At 39.1% G+C, this 22,417-nt stretch overlaps 1 protein-coding gene across 1 annotated transcript in view; it reads right to left on the minus strand.

The window, feature by feature from the left end:
- Positions 1–22,417, minus strand: part of LOC114151856 (ras-related protein Rab-26-like) — an 80,799-nt gene that overhangs the window by 41,184 nt on the left and 17,198 nt on the right. The window contains exons 3-4 of the mRNA XM_028029324.1: positions 7,322–7,363; positions 4,993–5,059 (exon numbers count right to left, since the gene is read on the minus strand). Coding sequence (XP_027885125.1) covers positions 4,993–5,059; positions 7,322–7,363 — 109 coding nt within the window. The remainder of the gene's footprint in view (positions 1–4,992; positions 5,060–7,321; positions 7,364–22,417) is intronic.

A 22,417-nucleotide genomic window follows, 5' to 3' on the forward strand; every position in this document is an offset into this window, starting at 1 on the left:
AAGTGCAGTCCAGTTAAGAGTTCAGCAGTCTGATATATACAGTATATTCAATAAATTCCAGTCACTGTTATTTCTTAACAGATTACTCAGTTTAAAGTGCAGTATTATGTATTTTTAAGTATCATTTTATAGCTCAATCAATCAAGTAACTATGTTATCTTCATCTGTTATAGAAGTGCTGTATATATCAAACGTGACCTAAAACTCACCTTTCTAGAGTTGCTTTTGAAACAATCAATTACAAATTTAATGATGGCACTTGACTTAATGTAATGTTTTGATTGTTGATTCTATGTTGCATGACTTTGTGTTTGTTATGATGTAAAGCACTTTGAAATGCCTTGCTGCTGAAATGTGCTATACAAATAAAATTAGATTTTGATTTTTGATTTTAAAAGAAAATTGACTTTGCAATTTGATGCTTTGAAATTAGGCTCCGTCCCTTTAAGAAGCCTTGGCTCAGTCCAACATTCCGCCTCCAGGAAGTCATCACAACATCTCTCCTCTATTGACCCTTTATCAACGTTTTTACCAACATTGCACTGAGAAGTAGCTCCTATAACGAGCTCAGCTGATGTGCAGTTCCACCAGATGTTTGCTAATTGCTGCTGGCTAGTCTGAAGGAGCTGAGTGGAGGAGTCAAAGGGGACGGCTGCTCTGTGAGGAGGAAGTTCAGAAGCTTGGAAACTGCAGATCCAAGGAGGAGCTTTGTGGAACTAGGCGGGGCTAGGTCCAGCCGGGTGTTTTGCACAGCTGAATGGTTGCCATGGGAGATTTAAGGATTTCTCAAACATGTGTGAAAGAATCAAGGAAAAGCTCCACACGTGTTTTTATGTTTTTATGAGTTTTGTTTTTACGAGTTTTACATCATGTTATAATGTTATTACATTATAACATGATGTAAAACTCATAAAAGTTGATTTTACATAATGCTGCCCCTTTAAATTTCCTGCAGTTTTTGTGCCATTTTTGTGCTGCTGGTCAGTGGAGACACAGCTGATTAACAAACCTTTTAAATCATGAAATTTTGATCTGTGTCTGCGTCAGAATCCTAAGAGTTCTCACAAAAAAATTAACCAACCACCTTGTTTCTTTGCCAAGTGCTGCCACTGCTGCTGGTGCTGGTCATTTTACCACTTTGTCTTTCCATATTTTTGCAGTTTAGAGATTCTCAACTTTTGCCAGACAACAAATTGGGCCATCCACCGCATCATACCATGTGTCAATTCACACCCCAAATCAGACGGACTTTTCAAGAACCCGAGACTTCGCTAATATGAGCCAATATAAAAAAAGATAGGGACATAAGTTTTAAACTAGTCACAAAGATGCTAATGGCGCTCTCTATATTGTCAAAACGGATTTAGTATTGAGGAATTTCACAGATATCTGTTCAGAAAAAGCTAATGGTAAAAATCTCAACAGCTTCTTGTGTAAAAGTTAAAAGAAAATGGCCATAGTGAAGCCTTTGAACATGAGAGGAGGATTTGAATTTAAACTGTGTTGATCTGTCACAAAACGTAACAGAATAAACCTCAGAATATCAGAAGTAATTTCCTGATTTTTAACTTGCACTAGCTCTAAGGCTCTGTTCACAACCCACTAGAACAAAGAAATTAGTTCCTTTACGCGAGCCTCCAAGAACAAGAACAAATCTCTTGGTAGCCAGGTCATTTCATGCTTCACAGGAGCTGCAGAGCACAACTCAAAAGAAATCTTTTTGCCTTTTCCACTGCAATAAAAAAACAATACTAGACACCGCACAGGAAATACTGTAAGTTCTGGCTGTAATGTGTCAGGAATGAGCTGCAAGAACTCAGCTCATTCTGAGTTGTATGGCTAGACAAAACCCATAGTTACAGAGACAGAATATGGAACTACATTTCATCCTCCAACACCATGAGTACTTCATAATACAAAACACTTATTGGCAGCAGCCACTGGCATCAAATGGTTTTAATAAGTGGGAAAGTCTCTCATTGTTTGTGAAGGAATTTTGGCCAGTTTTTCTTTACAGAATGTGTTAATTCAGACAGATTGGATGAATTTCAAGGATCTCATTATCACATAGACAATCAGATTCAAGTCTGGACCTCGGCAAGCCTAATGTCTCCTGTTTTTATTGAGCCAGTCAGAGGTGGATTTGCTGGTGTGCTTTGGATTATTACCATCATCACAGCCCGACTGTGCTTCTTATTAAGGTCATGAACAAGCGAGAACAAAAATTCTCGTTCAGGATATTTTGGTTTAAAGCAGAAAATTATATTTCCGACATCTACAGCAGGTCATCATCAGCCCACCTTTGATAGGAGAAATAAAAGTGGAACTCTGCAGATTTATCATTTAAGCACTGAAGTCTTTCTTAATACAAGATTGGATGTATTGTAAAAGACAAACAAAACTCCCGAATTCCTTTTTAAATAAGAAAATAAACATTTTATTGCCTATATTTTTTTGTTTTGCTCTGACTGTTGTTCTTGGCCTTTTTTGAGTCTGTATGCTCCAGTTAACAATTAATCGATTTCTAAATTAGTTGATCTTTTTCATCGTTTCAGCATGATCAACAACTGGAGGTTGTTGATCATCCAGTTGTTCACTTGTTCACTTGACAACTGATTCACTTGTGATTTTAATTGTACTTCTTACTTAATGCAAACATCACAACAGTGTTTTTGAGATTAGTAGAATATTGAGAGAGTTTTGCACACATTTGCAATGGAAACGCAGCTAGTGTGTGCCATGCTGAACAAAGGTCCACTTCCTTTTCACAGAAGCCTTACAGGGTTTTATTGGACAGTTTAGTAAAACCATCATTTGAAAACAGCCTTTTCCAATCCTTCAGGTCATCTTTGTCTCATTTTAAATTTGTTTGGTGGTCTGAAACTTTTATGTGTGAGAAATTTGTAAGGGCGCACATACTATTTGCAGCACTGTTTTTAAGTTTTTACTTTGAGCCGAGGCTCAAACGCGTTTTAGAACTTGCTCAGTTTAACTTATTGATGTTTTCCAATTGGGCAGAATCCTCTGACAGCCGGATCTTTTCAAGTCATGAAGTGCCGCCCGCTAGTTGAAGGCAGTGATGGAATTAGCTGTGTTTGGGCTGCGTCCTCTCCCCCGGTCCAGCCTGTCAGGCTGAATGAGTTTTATTTAAAAGTCAGGAACAGACGGACGGCTCAGAGGCTCTGATCCGAGGCTCCCCGGGTGTCTTGTTAAAGATCAGTGAGGGTAAACTGAAGAATTCACAGATCAGAACAACAGGCAATGGGCCAGAGGAGCTCAGAGACGTCACCCTTCCTCTCTCATGTTGTTATAAATAACCTGACATCCAGTGGAATGGGAGCTGACCATGTGTGAAATCCAACACGGGCTAATAATTAAAGGTGGAAACCAAAACAAATTTTTCGGTTTGTAATTTATTAACCAGATTATCATGCTGGAATGTGAACTTTATCGGGGTTGTTTGAAATCTACAGATACTTCTGGAAGTATTTGTACATAACAAGCTGGAGTGTATTTTACCTGGATTGATGGTTATAGTCCAGACTCAGGGTCCAACAGTAATAATAAGAATACACTTGTATAAGGCCCACTAGATAATTACATATATCTATTATTGATAGCCAAGAAGACTGTATAGCGTACATATTGCACCATTGAACTACCGGTAATTTGTATCCAGAGACCCAAATTATTATTTTTTTTAATGGACATATTATTTAGATTTAACTTTATAGCTTTTGTCTTAACTGATGGATGGAATTTATCTTGTGACAATCTACAGGATGTTATCTCAATTTAATGTACACTGTGATGTTGTCTTTGCTTTGATGTAATAGTTGCAGTCGAAATATCTTAGAGACGGTAAACCTGCAGCTTTGCACCTCATTCTCTTCTAAAAAAAATTCTATATTTCTCAGTTTAGTGAGAATGTTATCTTCTACATCCTCTACATGAATTGTAAAAATATTGGAAGAATGTCGGCATAGAGATTTCCTCATGAAAAATATAAATGGAACGTTGCATTGATTTTTTTCATGGATGTTTGAGATATCCTTGAATCTCCCTTGGCAACCATTTGGCAGTGCCTAAAGGTTTGGTCTCACAACGCTCCAAATATTTCTACTAGCTGAGATTCTGCATTACAGAGCACCCACTCCCTGACTCAGCTCCTCCACACTAGCGGCAGCAGCGATTAGCAATCACCTGGTGGACCTCCACGTCTACTTAACTCATAAGAGATACTTCACAGTTATCAAACTTTCCTAAAAACGGTTGTAAAGGTGATAATGGAGGAGCATTGAGGTGATAAACTGTTGACAGTGGAGTCACAGCAAGAGCAGGAGCTTCTTAAAGAGACAGAGGCCCAATTTCAAGGTGTCTAATTACAAAGTCAAATATCATTTAAGTTTGATATTTGCAGCATTCTTTATAACTGAAGTTACTTAGTTGTGCTTTAAAATGACACAATGTGCCCGGAAAATACACTATTGATACATTTATACACACATTTACAATTTTAGATTGTTTACAACAGATTTAGATGTTAAGTTCAATCTTTTCAAACAAGACAAATTCCCAATAAAACATATTAAAGTTTCGGGTTTTAATTTTGCTGTTTAAATGTGGCAAAAAAAACCCGTTCTGCACAAAGACACACATCCATCCTTCTGTTTATAGGTTTCGGCTGAGGTTACTAAATCGCCCTCCTCAATGTAAGTACTCACCCTAACCTAACTTATTTTGTACCCAGTAGATCGGTAAAATAATACTGGGTGCAACTGTCAAAACACATTTTATTGCCCACAATAATCAGAGTTTTTGTGCCTCTTCGTAGTGAGGGAGCTACGATGAGCTATAAGATGTCAGCCAACATTTTGAAGACAAGAGCACAACAAAATGTCAGGGCGGTTTAGTTCAGACAGGAGAAAATTAAAGCTGTGTTGTCAGTCATGACAGCTGAGGCACACACACACACAGCGGTAGGACACATACCGTTGGCATCACGGTAATAGGCGTGTGTGACGCTGCGAAAGCGCTCCTGACCAGCTGTGTCCCAAATCTGAGAGAGAAGATGGAAGAAAAGGTTTTATCTGATTATTAATAACATTACTGAAATCTTTGCCAAATAAAAGCTGCAAATAAAAGCTTATTAAAAAGAAAAAAACTAAACAAAAAAAGCATGCCATATGCCATTGTAACACACCACTATGGCTGCTGAGTACATGAGTAAAAAGGTTGCACAGTTGAGAAAGTGCCACCATTAATCCATGAAGAACTCGAATTCTCAGGGAATTCTGTTTAATTTGTGTAAATTTTGAAAAAATAGCTGTTAAATGTTTTAATTTGTTCTTTAATTATCTTTCTTTATCTATTAGACTTATTTTAAAACCACATTTTGATCAGTGGTTCAACATATAGATCATTACCAAATATTTATAATACATAATACTTTTTTTTTAAACCAAAAACATGGCTGAAATTGAAACCACCCTCTTAGGAAAATATACTTTTTTTAAAAATATATATTTGTGCAGGATTTTATACATATAAATCCAAAACACTTACAGTATTTTCGGTTATCTTGTCTCCAACGAGACAAGACTACTTAGATTACGAAAGACTGATTCGAATTTCTCAGAAGAACTTGAATTTCACAACACGTCGTTTAATGTAGATTTTTATTTGAAGACCCGAAACATGTTTGGTTTCACTGTAATTTTGTTTAGACAGTGTTTTACAAGTAATTAAACTTGTAAAAAAAAAGGCCTATTTTTATTTCCCATTTCAGACTCATTAATTTTCATTTCATTACCGTCTAATTAAAAGAGGAGCATAAAAACAAAAACTCGCTTGAAACTCACAAAAAAGGTGCAGATATATAAAAACTGGACTGACAACTAATCTCTGGCCACAATTACTAAATTTAACGAGAGGAAAGATTCAGTATTTCAGCTCAGTCCCCCTTTAAGGAGCAGGGATGACCACAATGTAGCAAGGTCATTTCTCCTCAGACTGGTCAGCTCTTTCAAACCGTAAAGTGGTGCGCCAATTAAAGAAATAGTAATAATTGAGCCCATCTTTGAAATATCACCTGAAATACCAGGTTTCACAGGCTGACAGATGAATTAATTAAACAAGAGAAAAAAAGGCAGAGAAAGAGCGATGAGGAAGATTGTGTAATTGAGAAAAGAAATTTGACTGACATCCATCCACCTCCCTCCCCTCTGTGTCTCCTGATGCTCTCTTCAGTCAGGCAGAGCGGCTGCCTAATTGACTGATGGATAAACCCACGCCTCATTAACTCGTTGCTTTTGCCTCTTTGCCCTCATACTGAAGGCAACAAAGACGTACAGAATGTATTTACGCCACTGGATGTTATTACCTTTCATTAGTTATTTAATTTAGAGTAGGTGAAACCTGCAGAAACCTGGTTTTAAACAGAAATGAGGCAATGGCAAAGATGAACGTTGTCAAGCCAACCACTGATAATTTACACTTACCCATAATAAACACAAAAAAAGCTAGCTAGCAGTATATTAGCTGGCTAGCTAATAATAGCCAATATTACAGTATATTAGCTAGCCAGCTAGCCAACTAATATGCTGCTATTACATTACCTGGTAATGTAGCTGTTAATGTACCCAAACTAGCCAGACAGCTAGCTAGGAACTAGTCATCTAGCTAATATACTTAGGTACATAGCAAAGTAGGGTAGACTAGTTAAGTTAGCTTGAGAAAAGCTAAATTTTCTCAAGCTAGCTAGCTAACTTAACTAGGGTATCTATCTAGCTAGCTACCCAACTAAGCTAACTAATTAAATAGGGCATCTGTCTAGCTAATTAACCTAACTTGCTAACCATATGGGGCATCTAGTTATCTAGCTAACCTTACTAGCTAACTTAATGGGGCATTTATCTAGCTAGCTAACCTAACTGGCTAAGGTATCTATTTAGCTAGTTTACCTTGCTAGCTAGAGTATAATGGCAGCTTTGCCAGTAAAAACCTTATAGCGTACTATGACTGGGTGGTGGAGGGTACTGATAAAGTCCAGTGAGAGAAAAAAACAAAAAACCACATAAAATGTTTGAGATTAAGTAGTGCTGCCATGACAAAATATAAGACCTGTGATTAATGTGTTTAAGGCCAAATTACATAAAAAAGTAAAAGAATTTATGACATTTTAAGGCTTTAATATATACATTAATTTAAGACTTTAATGATTCACAGACACCCTGTAAAAGACCCCCCCCCCCCACACACACACAAAGGAGAATAAAACAAGAGTCTTGATCTGTTTAAATCCACAGCTCTTCTGTCTCACCTGCAGTTTGACCTTCACACCATCGATGGTCATGACTTTATTCTGAAAGACAAGAGAAAATCAATATTTCAGTGACTTAAATATGCGTACATACAAAGAGGAACAAGAAGGGAGAAAGAGTTGATTTTGAAGTATGTAGGAAAACATTTGTTGGAAAATGACTGGCCTATCCAGGGAGGCCCTCTTTTACAGCTGTAATGCTGTCACCACACTGTACTATCTGTAGGTCACAGACACAAATCCTCGGCTTTGCTCGATGTCGGCTTTGTTTCAGAGAGTTGCGTCATTTACCAACACCACACCCGCAAGGCGGTTTGCATAATCCACGAAAATACACAAAAGCATTTCCATTCGTCTGCAGTGTCACCTCATGAGGAAGGATTCTGGCTCCATGAAACGAGAATGGAGCTAACTGAGCCATCAATCATTACAAGGTTTGTGATAACACTGGCAAATAAAATGGATGGGCTCACAGACGGTCAGGAGACTGTGGGAATATCGGGATCTAAACAGATTATTAGAGCTGCAAAGAAAAACACGCAAGGAAGACACAAAGCTGCAACGCTTGAGAAATGTTTATTGTTTTTTGATCCTGCTGGCTTTGGAGGCTGAATCATAGCCCTGGCGTATCGCAACCATTCTTACAATCACTACATATTTGTCCCCTGAAGACAGAACAAGCAGAAGGTAGAGTTGCTGAGAGAGTATTTGGTATTCACTGACAGACTGAGGTCTCTCTCTCGGGTCAGACCTTAAGAGCGTTTTACTGAAAAAGCAGAATAGGATTCTTTTTGTAGCAAAGGACTGTTTATACAGCGATGACTGGCAGCTTTAGATTATTTATTAAAAATTATTCATCATAACAAACAGATGAATGTAGCACTTCTAAGCCTGGAACGTTTATTAAAATCAAAGACAAACACTGTAAAAGCTTAGTTACATGTAACCTGCTTACGCATTTTTTTTTAAAAAACGTTGATATCCTTCAAATAGAAATAATGTCTTATGTTCCTTGTTCTTAAACTGTGTCACCCTTAACTTTTGTTCTAGTTCTAATATAAAGTTTTTGCATTAGTCTAGTCTTTAGAGCAAATATCTTACTACACTTGAAATAAGACAAAAATAACTTCAAAGTAACTTTTCAAAACGATAGATTTACGAAAATAATTATTGAATATAGATTATATTCAATTACATGGCACGTTTTTTTTCTTTTTGTTTTGTTAAAAAAATCTGCCATTGGAATTAGTACTTTTTTTAATAATCTTTATTCAATAATTATCAACTTAAAACAAGTATTTTAACTTTATCTAGTTGAAAACTTATTGGTTTGTACTTTTCAGTTTAATATTAACATAAAATAATTGGGTTTCTTTTAAATTCACATAATTCAAGCCTCCCCAACTAGTTTTTCATTATTATCATTTCAATTTCCAAAACGTTTTTTTTTTTTTTTTTTTCACCAACAGCCCACCCAGATGCTGTTTTTCTGAGTGTGAAACCTCCAGGGAGCAATTCCACCAGCCACCAACATCAGACCTCCTTCATTTTTAATGCATTTCATTCATATTTCATGGCATAGGAAGGTTTGGTTTAGTTTACTTTGTAAATGGAAAACACTTTTTATCTTGTATATGCTTATTTTGTTAGCAATAGAGAGCTGCCAAGCTTAAGCAGGCTCTGAAAGAAGTAAGACAACGGACAAGGAAGGAATTGTAAGGATTTACCTTACCACTAGGAAACCACCTGGCTTTGGTTTCAACATATTTAATAATCATAATCATATTTTAGTCAGATAAACTACCTCTTACAACAGCTTTAATTACTTTTGAAGGGATGCCAGAAACAACGTGGGTTCTTCTCTGTACAGACCAAACATAGAGTAGCTAACACACATGCTAACTCTAAATAAGCTAGCATGTTTACTGCTTTGTTCTAAATGTGATGGAACAATCTTATTGTATCTGTATGTCCAGCTCTACATTTTTACTGTCTGAAATTTCTAGAAGTTGAAGGAACCCTTGGAAAGAAACGTGGTTCTCTAAATCATGTGACGAATCACTGCAGGGTTCTGATTCTCTCCTACATCCAAATCCATTCAGCAGAAATGGATTCCTCAGACTTGAATCACCATGTGCTGCGTCATGCCACGGTAAATATAGAAACTTAATAATAGACCTCTTGGTTTTTAATCTGTATAGCTGTTAACAATTGGGCGTACCATGGCGTTGAACACCGAGATGGCTAAAAATACAAGGTCTCTTTATCCAGCAGCCAAAAAGTCTCAGCTCCAGAACAGCAGATGTTCTCCAGTGCCAGCTTTACGAATCTATCCCAATCTTCTCCCAGTGTGAAGAGACATGTTGAAGGATGTTTAAGTTCTCTTGAATTTTATTCTTCTATATATCTAGTTCCTCTCCTAATAGTATGTGGTGAGAGCAGGACTGTTGGCAAATAAAGTATGCAGTGTTACTACATTGTTTTGCTGTGAAGATGTTGGCAGCTCTATGTGTAGGACGGCTGTTAAACTGTGTGAACTCTATCCTGCTGGATCCGGAGGCTCTGATATGTAATTTGAGAGCATTCTCCAAACCAGTCAGGAATCGCTTCCAGCTTTTAATATCCGCTCACCTGACTTGGTAATAAACAGTCCTCAAGAATCGTTCAGCCAACATTTGAACCATCGTCCAAACTTTCTCCATGACCAAAAACATCTGACCTTCCATCTTGGGGACAATGACCCAGAAAGAAGCTAGATTAAATTAAACTACTACAACACACACACACACACACACACACACACACACACACACACTTGCTGCTTCTCCTTCACATTTAAGCAATACTCTGCACGACTGCATTAGTAATGACTTTCCAACAACCTGAGGCTCCAATTCAATCTCCTCTCCTGTCATTTAGTCTGTTTTCTCATTGTTCCCCAGACCCCGTCACTCATTGGTTTATTGCTCTGCTCTTTAATGTGGTTTGTGTCCAAGCTGCACAATGTAGAAACTAACGCAAAAAAAAACAGATTCCACATGACCAGACATGGCATTTCTTTGACTAAAGTTAAAAAGGTGTAAAACTGAAATTTACTGTGATTAATGGAACTTGTTGTTCATTTGTCTCCATTAAATTAATGTCTTCTCAGAGCATCTCCTGTTGGTTGTCTTGCACTTTTAGAACAAACTGTGAGAAATCTGTGGACAGGAAAGTGGAAAGTCTCCATCCATCAACTAACTCAGAAGACAGCAAACCTCCCGCTATAACATAAACTGGAGATGCACAATATTGTTATTTTTATATATTTTCAGTTTCGTCACGCTTTGTCTATTGACTATGTACCCGGCCAATTGGATGGTCTTTAGCTGCCTTTGTATGTCCGCTCTAGAGGTTTATGTTTAGGAACCGAGATACTAAAACTCATCGTATAATAGAAATGAAATTAAAGCATGCGGAAAAACTGGCTTAATCGTAATCTATATTATTACAATTTTTACCAACCGTATCACAATATTTTTCTGACATTGTGCAGTCCTAGAACTAAACACAACATGCAGAAAGTTGAACATATCACTGTTTGTCAAGGAATGTAATAATAATAATAATAATAAAAAGTGAGTTTAATCGTTGATAAAAAAATTTCCTAACTGGAATACCTGCATTTTCCAAAGAGGTAATGCTAAAGGGCAATAATTCTAACCATGCTAAATGCTAATATAAGATGCTAGCATCAATCAAAATGTTAAGTGTAATTATTATGCATTTGTTTTGTAATAAGTGAACGATGAGTAACATTAACCATTTACTCTCACACACTGTGGGATGTCAGCTCTGGGCCAAACATGAATAACTAAGGTTTAGTAGACAGTGAAGTTAAAAGATAAATAAATGAATACAGGTAGTGAGAAAAATGCAACATTTCTTAAAAAAACAGAAAAAGAAATCAAATAGGTCCAAAAATCATATACATCATGTTCCAAATTATTACGCAAATTGGATTTAAGTGTCATAAAGATTAAATGTTTTGTTGTGCTATTAAATTTCTAGATGGTATTGTGTGTCAGGGCTCTTTGAATCACTATAATTAATTTCAGAGAGCTGGTTTGATTAGTTTGTCTGGAGAGTTTTCAACTACAGGAAATCTACTTAAGAAGGATGTTCCACATTATTAAACAGGCCACAGGTTTCAAGCAATATGGGAAAGAGAAAGGATCTCTGCTGACGAAAATCATCAGATAGTGTAGTGCCGTATGACAAGATATGAAAACATTAGATATATAATAAAAACTGAAGCGTATCGTACTCTGAAGAGATTTGTGGCTGATTGAGAACAAAGATGGGTTTGTACAGATAAAAGGTTTCTGTTAGACAAATTCATTGGATTAAGAGAGCAGCTGCTAAAATGCCCTTAAAAAGCAGCAAACAGTTATTTGAAGCTGCTGGAGCCTCTGGAACCTCAAGGTGGAGGATCCTCCAGAGGCTTGTGGTGCATGAAGCTATTCGGCCACCGCTAACCAGAGCTCACAAGCAGAACCGGTCTCAGTGGGCCCAGCCGTACATGAAGATTAATTTTCAAACAGACTTGTTCACTGATGACTGCTGTGCAACCCTGGATGGTCCAGATGGACGCAGTAGTGGATTGGTGGTGGACGGCCACCGCATCCCAACACGACTGTGAGGTCAGCAAGGAGGTGGTGGAGTCATGCTTTGGGCTCAAATCATGGGGAGAGAGAGAGAGAGAGAGCTGGTCGACCCCTTCAGAGTCCATGAAGGTGTGAAATGACTTCAGCAAAGTATATGGACTTTCTGACTGATCACTTTCTTTCATGGTTCATAAAGAAGAGCCGTACCTTCAGCAGCAAAATCATCTTCCTGCATGACAATGAATGCTGTAAGGAATACCACTGTGTCATTGGCTGCTATGGGCATAAAAAGGGGAGAAACTCATGGTGTGGTCACCATCCTCTGACCTCTGACCTCAACCCTATTGAGAAGATCTGAGGGTGGAATGCAGTTCATATCAAACCAGCAGCTCTGGGAAGGTTTTCTGACATCCTGCCAAGAAATTCAAGCAGAAACTTTCCACAAACTCACAAGTTCAATAAAGTTGTTTGTTATATCTTATATGCATATTGAATTAATTAAGCAATAAATTGGTTGTATTACCAAGAGCCGAAGCAGCTACAGCCAAATAGGGCGTCGCCATGGTAACATATAGTATATACAGTACAGTATATATATACATCATGTCATCTATTGGTAAAAGTAATTTAAAAAAACAACTACTATGCTCTGGACTTAAGACGGAGTACACATATTCATGACGTACTTTGATTAAACTAATTTATCTTCAGTGTAATTAAAGTACCTCAAATTTTACTTGATACCAGGTGAGTCTCTCTCACCTGAGAATGGGTTGGTTCTGTATCTTCAAATAAATGGAAAATATTCCTAAGTTTGAAACAGGAACAGTCTGAGAAAACACCGTCTGTGAGCTACAGTCAAGAGAGAGATTCCTTTGTGATATGATAGAGTTATGATATCACTGCGGATGTCATTGTTGCCAATGGAACTGAACATTCTAATGACGCATTCACATCAAACTCGTTTTGAGAGTCAGGTGAGTCGTTTACATTCAAAGTCTATGTGGAATGTTGGACTCGCTTGACGAGCGAGTCAAACGCTCCAAACGCCTCATCGGCCCTCGACTTTGAATGTAAATCAGATGCGCCTGACGGTCAAATCATGTTTGGTGTGAAGGCACCATTATATGTCCAGTGTCATATTAGTTCCATCATATTAGGACCAAAGCCTGGTCCTAATATGATGGACTCATTGCTTTGAGTCAGGGGTAACATGTAGAGGTAAAATGTGAATTAAGTTTTAGATAGGGTTAGGATTAGGGAAAATGTCTGTGTTAAGCAAAATCACAGCAACTAAAATGAAGGGAAATGAATGCAAAGTTCTAATATGGGTCGAAATAGTTTTGACAAATCTGTATAGCATTTTCTTTTCTAAATTATTCTATAAATAATGATGATATAATGTTAGGTTGTATTTCTGCCAATTGCATAGCTGCAGTACATTAGTAGTCTAATGTGTTGAATGTGCTGAGACATATTCAACACATTAGAAACCAATCAGAACCAAAAGTTTGTCTTTTGGTTCTGATTGGTTGTTTCTGGACAGCAGCAGAGTCAGAGGAATTTTCAGATTCTCGGTTTCATATTTTACTGTCAGACACTTTTAACAAATATTCATCTAACACACTTATCCTTGCGCACACACATTCACACCTTAGGACAGTGTTTCTCAATTCCAGTCCTCACGCCCTCCCTGCCTGCATGTTTTAGGTGTTTCCCTTCTGCCACACGCCTGGATTGAATAATGGGTGATTAACAGGCTTCTGCAGTACTTGATGGTCATGCAATCATTTGAATCAGCTGTTCTGGTATAGAGGCACATCTAAAACATGCAGAGCAGGGGGGCCTGAGGACTGGAATTGAGAAGCGCTGCCTTAGGACAATTTAGAGAGACCAATTAATTTTTTAGAAATTCTACCTGCTGCAGTTGTTATACATAGGAAAGTTTTAATAATGTTTATTTTGGTGTTTTTAACTCTGAAATTGATCTTGTGTTTCATCCATTGACTTTGGAGTTGGGAATATTATTTGCCAGTGTCTGTTTTGATTTCCTAAATTTGTGTAAAACATTGAATTTTCATAATGCCCAGTGTTGGCAAAACCTGAGTTTGGACAGTTATCTAGGTTAGTACCACTTCGGTGTTGGGCGACGTAAAGGCCGAGCCGGGCTTAGACTGGCCTTCAGGCCAACGCCAACACGAAGCCCCTCCATGCAACCAGTGGAGGTTGGTCGCATGGACCTCCCTGGTTGATTGGAGGTCCATCTTTCCTCGGATGTCTCTGTTGGATTGGAGGTCCGTCTTTCCTCGGACCTCCCTGTTGGATTGGAGGTCCATCTTTCCTCAGACTTCCCTGTTGGATTGGAGGTCCGTCTTTCCTCGGACCTCCCTGTTGGATTGGAGGTCCATCTTTCCTCAGACCTCCTTGTTGGATTGGAGGTCCATCTTTCCTCAGACCTCCCCGTTTGATTGGAGGTCCATCTTTCCTCGGACCTCCCTGATGGATTGGAGGTCCATCTTTCCTCGGACCTCCCCGGTTGATTGGAGGTCCATCTTTCCTCGGACCTCCCCGGCTGATTGGAGGTCTGCTTCTCCTCAGACCTCCCTGATGGATTGGAGGTCCATCTTTCCTCAGACCTCCCCGTTTGATTGGAGGTCCATCTTTCCTCGGACCTCCCTGATGGATTGGAGGTCCATCTTTCCTCTGACCTCCCCGGTTGATTGGAGGTCCATCTTTCCTCGGACCTCCCCGTTTGATTGGAGGTCTGCTTCTCCTCGGACCTCCCTGGTTGTTTGGAGGTCCATCTTTCCTCGGACCTCCCCAATGGATTGGAGGTCCGTCTTTCCTCGGACCTCCCCGATGGATTGGAGGTCCGTCTTTCCTCGGACCTCTCCGATGGATTGGAGGTCTGCTTCTCCTCGGACCTCCCTGGTGGATTGGAGGTCCGTCTTTCCTCGGACCTCCCTGATGGATTGGAGGTCTGCTTCTCCTCGGACCTCCCTGGTTGTTTGGAGGTCCATCTTTCCTCGGACCTCCCCAATGGATTGGAGGTCCGTCTTTCCTCGGACCTCCCCGATGGATTGGAGGTCCGTCTTTCCTCGGACCTCTCCGATGGATTGGAGGTCTGCTTCTCCTCGGACCTCCCTGGTGGATTGGAGGTCCGTCTTTCCTCGGACCTCACTGATGGATTGGAGGTCCGTCTTTCCTCGGACCTCCCTGATGGATTGGAGGTCTGTCTTTCCTCGGACCTCTCTGATGGATTGGAGGTCCTTTTTTCTTCGGACCTCCCTGATTGATTGAAGGTCTGTCTTTCCTTGGTCTTTTCTGTTTGCAGGGAGTCTTCTTTTTGCAGGGGGACCTCTGGTTGGGTGGAGACTCTCGGATGCTTGTTTTCCAGAGCAAGTTTCAACTTTATCTTCAGGTCTGCAACCTGACCCTGCAATGATTTCACTCTTTCTTCCTGTTCTTTCATTTTGGAAGCTTGCTCAGTGTGAGTTTTGATCTGTTCCTCAAATTTAAGTCTCTCTTTGTATCCTTCAATCATTACTTCAATCAGACCTTTATTGCGGGATTCATATTTTTCTGCCTCCCTCTTGAAGTGATCCAGCTGTTGAAGAATGCTCTTTGATTCACCTTCACGTTTCACTTGCAGATGACGTTCTCTTTCCAACATTTTTTGCAGCTTTTGAATCTCCTCCTGCTGTGATTTCACTTCAGCCTGACATGCAATCCTTCGGTCTTTTTCCTCACGGAGTTCAAAAATCTTACTCTGCAGTTCTTCTTTAAGATCGCCTACCTGCTTTGTGAGATTGATGACGTGTTGGCTAGACTCTTCCACGTCTTCCACTAAGGGGGTGATCTCGAAGCCAGCAGAAGGAGTTGTTTTCTGCTCGACTTCCAATGATCTTGGGCTCTCAAAGTCGCCGGAAGGACTTGGTTCCCCCTGGATCTCTGCTGATTCATCCTCCGGCTCGCTGTCGTCGTCAAAAACAAGGATTTCGTCGTAGTCGACTTGGATGTTTTGCTCCATCATTTCAATCCATGAAAGCTCAGCTGGAAAAGCTTCATGTTCACAAGTATTCTGTTGTTGCTTCATATCTATATTCTGGTAACTTCTTGCTTCTCTGAAAGGATTAATTTCGAAAGTGCTCTGAAGAGTGATCTGTCGCGATAGAACTGTGGAACAGGTCTGAGAAAACGCTTTCTGTGAGCCACAGTCAAGAGAGAGATTCCTTTGTGATATCATAGAGTTATGACATCACTGCGGATGTCATTGTTACCAATGGAACTGAACATTCTACTATGGCCTGATGTAAAAAACATTTTGCTAGACAATGTCAAACATTGAGAAGTTATAATTTTTAAACATTATGAAGCCAAAAATATATATATATATATATATACACGGCCAACCTCGAGAATGAACTCAAACCCAGTTTCACACAAATACAAGGACGCTAGCATAAATGTTTGGATGTTGAACAAGATGTTCAAGGTAGCTATGAAGCTAATTTTCTTGTCTCTTCTACAGAGAGACATGCAAACATACCTTTATCCTGGCTTTTTTCTATTCTTCCTCTTTTCCTCTCTCCCTGAAGAATAAGTTATTTTTTGCGACATTGGTTTGCTTGCTTATCTTCCACCGCTGCTTTGGAGGTTTGAATACGCATTGAATGGCAGGTCAAATCACCGGTGAAACATTACCTACCGCGGCCACCAGGGGGAACCCAAGAGCAATTGATTTTTTTATTTTTGCCCATATCAAAATAGGTTTCTACATGATTAAATATATACGAATGTAAATTAAAATCACAACTTTATAATAAAATTTAAATCACAAAAGCAGACTACAGCGATGATAAATATATGGAAGGAGTCTGCGAAGGGAGTCGTCCGCCCCTTCAGTCGACTCCCAGTTTCACACAAAAAGTCCGAGTTTTTGTGTGAAACTGGGAACTTCTACTCAATAAGATTGACTAGAAATTCAATTTTATACTGATTGCAAAAGGACAGAGCAGCTGTGTGGAGTTTCCAACCCCTAATTTCCTCCACGTCTCTCCTCAGAGATGTGGTCCATAGCTGAGGGAAAATAATCAATTAAAAAAAGTGAGATGAAAGGAATTATAGCTGATGGAGTTTTGTTTTTATTTTCATTGTTAATCACTTCAGTACAAGTCAGAATATTGTAGCTCTACTTCTTACTACCCCATGGGTGGTTTTCTAATTCTACACTATTTTCATGTGTCGTCTTTACAGTGCAGAAAACACTGGCTACTGTTCAGAAACAGTGGTAAAAACACATTTCACTGCTGATAACTCCAGACTCTAGATTTAAAATTAAACTGGTCACCACTGCGCTCCTTTATCTGTGGCACACTAAGACTAAAGCAGAATGCTGAAAGCTGGCACAAACAGTTCCTTGGTCAGTTTGAGTGAGTAAATCACAGAGGCAGCTCTGAAATGCATAGCAACAGGAACGCAGCAGATTTTGGAATGGGCTTTTTGAAAAGACAGACACATTCTTAGTATAGTGGGCTGTGTACCCACCCACACACTCCCACATAAATCCACACCAAGAGGACAGGTTATCAAACGGAGAGGATGGCATGTTTTACACAAGCAGAACATTTTAATTACACAAATATAGTAAGGAAAAAAAAAGATAACAAAAAGGACAAAACGATGCACAATGACAAACACCTACACAGAAATGAACATTAAGATTCAACAGCCGCCATAGGAAAACCATGCCAATCAATCTGCCGGTCTGACCAGAGTCTGCTCTGAATATATATGAACAATCAATCTGCAAGAAGTCCTTCAGCTGAGACAGGAAACGTAGACCTCAAGGTCTGCATTTAGAGAGGGAATCTTTAAAACGTCTTAGAAACTACATGCATCACACAGAGCAGAATCTGCAAACCAGAAGCCACCAGAACCACGAGCGCGTACGATGCTGAAGTCATGTGAAGAAGGAAGTTCAGCCTCTAGGGTTTCCCTTACAAATGTGTGTAAAACTTTGTTGATAATCCGCTAATGTCGGAAAAACTATTTTGAAATGGCAATGTTTAAATAACAAACGCAATAAAAATCAATAAGTTTGTTCATGCTATAATTTATTAACATAATTATCGCATCATATTAACACAGATAAGCACATTCAAAGTCGAATTTTGTTTCTATATGAAACTATCTGCTAAATTTTACATGACAAGCTCATGTAAAAATGATGAATTTTGAAATGATTAACTCTGACCTGTTCTAATGCAATTTTAATCTCTAAAGAGTCAACCTGCAGGCAAGGGAGCTTGTTAAGCTTCCAAGTTTTCACACCAAGTAGCTCAGACAGACATTTAAAAAAGGAAGGAAGAAAATCTGTCAGCAAAGCAGATAACAAGAAACTTCAGGGACACAAACTAAACTGTCAGCATTTGGCTTTCAGCTGCTGCTAATTTCCTCCACCACATCTACATGATTCACTGCTGGAAAATAAACAACAAAAAGCTTAAAACAACAAACACAGCTGGGCTTCAGCAATGCAGGTGTCAACAGTGCTCAGTCCAATTAATGGGGACTTAATGAGAGTTAATAGTTCCAACTTGCTGGCTCCTCAAGTTTTCAGAGTGTAGGTCTGAGAAAGACCGGTGTGCTCCAAAAACAAGACGATTACAAGAGCTACTGTAGGCCCTTGGTTGACACTGACAAATATATCTGTTACTCAACCCAACCGAGAAAGAAGAAATACGAAAAGTAATTTCCTTTCACCAGCCTTGGGTCCAAATAACCCGTTGTGGCATGAACATCTGCTTTGCCCTGCTGCTGTCTCAGTCTGCACATGAAAAATCGTCTTCTACGACTGGAGGGAACCAAAGTCAACATACGCATGGTTTTGTGTGAACTGTAATCAACATAATGTGATCTGCTGATTAAGAATGGAAAAAAACTGCTCTGGATGTCTAATTAGTCGCTCAGCTGCATTTAAATTGTTTTAGCATCTAAAACATGATAAATGTGGTGAAATTGGAAAACACAAGCCAGTCGAGAATAAATTACATTGTTGGCGATTAAAGACTCTCCCACACTTCATCCAAAGCAACTAAATGGGCTCTCATTGACGTAGTGGCGGAACAAAAATTGCGTGATTTTGTTCCCAGAGAGACATCCGCCGTCCCTTCTTGACACCAGACCCGGGTCGAACTATTTCAACAGAACTCTGCTGGGTGATTAATCAGAAGTTTAATCACCCAGCTTTGCCATTTGACAAAGATAGTCAAATGGCTAAAAACTCCTAGATGGAAATTGCAACATCGTCATTCATAGAAAATGCTGCCTGAAAAAAGATGGGGCAATATCTCCCATAAACGATGCGTAGCCTGGTGGGGCAAGTAAAGCCTGGCAGCCCGCCATGCTTATAATACACCAGAGGAAATCCTGTACAGCTCAATTCGGTTGCTGCATTTTAAGCCATTTGATTGCACCTGACTGCGTAATGATTAATACCATTTTAAAAATACAGCAATCTCATTTTTGTGGACAAACTTAAACATGAAAGATGCTGAAAACATTGGCATTAGCTGGGATCAATAAGGGAACTTTGATATTGTGCAGCATAAAGAACAGAATATTGATTTGTGTAACTGTTCGGTAGTTTTTCATGCGTTAATAAGCAATAACACTAATATATTTCTCAAAGTAGATAAATACTGATTCAGAGCCATTTTGTAATACCAATATAAGAAAAAAGTAATACTGGAAAATAACCAAAACATATCACGCAAAAATTCTTTAAACAAATAGCTCTCTGTCTAATTTTAAAAAGCATTATTCACATCCACTTTCTGACAAAGCCAAATACTGACCTTGAGTATCAATGTTTTATCTTGTTCAACTGTGACTACGTCATTAAAATGAAAACCCTTCAATATGTAGCTTAGTAGTCTGAATAGACCTTAAATAAATAATAGAGGAAGCTACAGCCATTCCTGCAGTCAGACTCACTAATTAAAGTTAAGGTCGGTTCTAGCCGGCTGCTTAGTCATAGTTACTGTTTCTGTTTTGCACTGAGGGGAATTAAGAGTTGAAATAATTGATGATTCACATCATTAGATCACACTTTTAGGTGACTGATAATTGTATTTTTATGTGTTATCCTCTTTAATGAAATTTGTTATGCTAATGTACAACATCTGGTAATAAGACCAGCTAATTCTAGATTTGTCATCCTCCGTGACTCTCTCTTTCACACCTCATCCAATTCTATTTATGGTTTGTTTGTTTTGATAGAAATGACTCTTCCTTCCTTCTAGAGTCTAAAAAGCCTCCAATGTTGCTGCTTCTGAAGCCTGAGGACTGTAAACTAATCTACAGGGTAACCATTTTGATCTTTCTACCACGTAAACAAGCCAGCTCATCCGCCCCGTTAGACTCTTGTACACATCAGCTTTGACCTCTGGTTTCTGAACAACGACCATGCTTTCCAATTTGTATCCCAGAGTTTCCTTTCAAACAAACTGCTGAAACAAGATTTTTCCCTTTATTTATTTCTTTACCCTTATCTACAGTTTTTCTATTCTTGTTATTTAATTCCCTGTGGGCTGGTACAGCTGTGTCTGATAGAAGAAGTCTGGCTTATGGACATAAAAGTTACAGATCCATGAAAGCGCTTACCCTCTCCGTCTTGGCCATAGTGTCAAAAGTCAACACGGATTTCAAACGAGGGGTAGTAAACCGAAGTCAGGCTCACATTTCCACCTAAAGCCTCTTTTTCTATTCTGGGGGACAAACTTCTACTCTCACAACAGAGAATTTCTACTTGTACTGCAGTTTAACAGCTTGGTGTTTTAAACAAACTAGCACACGTTATTATGGGCTTAAGGAACAAGTCCAAGAATGTAAGTTTACACCAGTATGAGCAATGATTATGATTATGTTTTACCAAAGATACTCACGGTAACAGTAAGGATTTGAGTGGACATATTTGACCTTGTGCAACCTTCCCGTACAGACGGAGCGATTTGAGCATCGTCATTCATAATGTTTAGCCTCCATTCTCCAGCTGTTGGTGTGAGGCAGAGATGAGCTCCAGTCACATCAAACAGATATATAGAACAGCTCAGGTCTCCCAACAGGCTAGTTTAAAAAATATGGAGCACTTTCGCTTGTTTAGATTGCAAGCCTCCCACTTTGGCTTGTCGGTTGATCCCATTTATCCTCCACTGAACAGATTTCCCTACGTTTAGCCAGAGGCGGGAGTTAATTTCCACTCACGATTGCAGCGATGCTATTTATGCTCAAGGTTAGGCTGCAAGAATCTCACATCAGTCAATGAATTGGAATGAAGCATTTTACAATGGCACAATATATGTATATTTTTAAATAAAAGCCTGAACACATCTTACGTAGATGTGTAAGGTTGCTCCATTTTTTACCCCACAAGAGAGACTTTAGAAAAAATTCCTATTACGAGGCGAGGAGCATGCTAAGCCCATCTAAACCATTCAATCCTTTCCCAGACATGATAGTATTATCCAAACAATAGGCTGGGAATCCTATTGGGTCATGTGGTCGTCTTATTTTAAATCTTACCAGGCTTAAAAACTCATGTTCAAGCCTATGCTTTATCTTACAATATTCAGAGGTGTTACTGAGAGCAGAATTACAAAAGGTCAAAGCATTCTCTGATCAAATTGTCCAGCATCCTGTTGAAATGTCCTAAAGTAAAGACAGTATGCAGACAGATTGTTCAATAGACAATGGTTTACAAAGATCAGCTTTCCAAGGGGCTGTTTCATAGAAACTGTGCTTTGTTTGACAAATAAAATCTGAAGACTAAATTAGGGTGTTTTCACACCTGATAGTCCGGTTCGTTTGGAGACAAAAATTGGAACATTTGTTGCATTTTCAGCTGGTACAGTTCTCTTTCACACTGCACTGCCTCAAATGAACCAAAAACCTTTGAAAAACCTGTTTACTCCCTCGCCTGTGGTGGTGCTGCACCAAGAACCACTGAAGGAAAAGACATAAACCCCTCTGAAGATGACATGAGCGCAACTTCCTTATTCAGGAAATGTAAACAAAACTGGAGTGGCGTCAGATTTTAACGACTGTTTTCTTCCCTTTGGCAAAAAAAAAAATACAAGCCATTTCTGCCTCTAGTGCTGGACTAATGCATTGGTTTTGGTTTATTTTCCCAGAATGCCCTACAGTATAATCCACTTCCTGCTTTTAGAGTGGTCTCCAGTCCACTTTGCATTCACATATGTATTCAAACTGCGCCAGAGTTCACTTCAACCACACCGAGACGTAGGTTCACTTTTGTGGTCCGCATCAGTTTGAGTACGCATTCAAACTTTCTAGGCAAACGAACTAGAGTTCGATTAAAGCAGACTAAGCAGAGATAGTTTGAATGCACCCTTAGTTTCATATCTTGGTAGATGTTCCCACTGAGGAG

The sequence above is a fragment of the Xiphophorus couchianus genome, chromosome 10, assembly GCF_001444195.1.
Source record: "Xiphophorus couchianus chromosome 10, X_couchianus-1.0, whole genome shotgun sequence".
NCBI classification, from domain to species: Eukaryota; Metazoa; Chordata; class Actinopteri; order Cyprinodontiformes; family Poeciliidae; genus Xiphophorus; species Xiphophorus couchianus.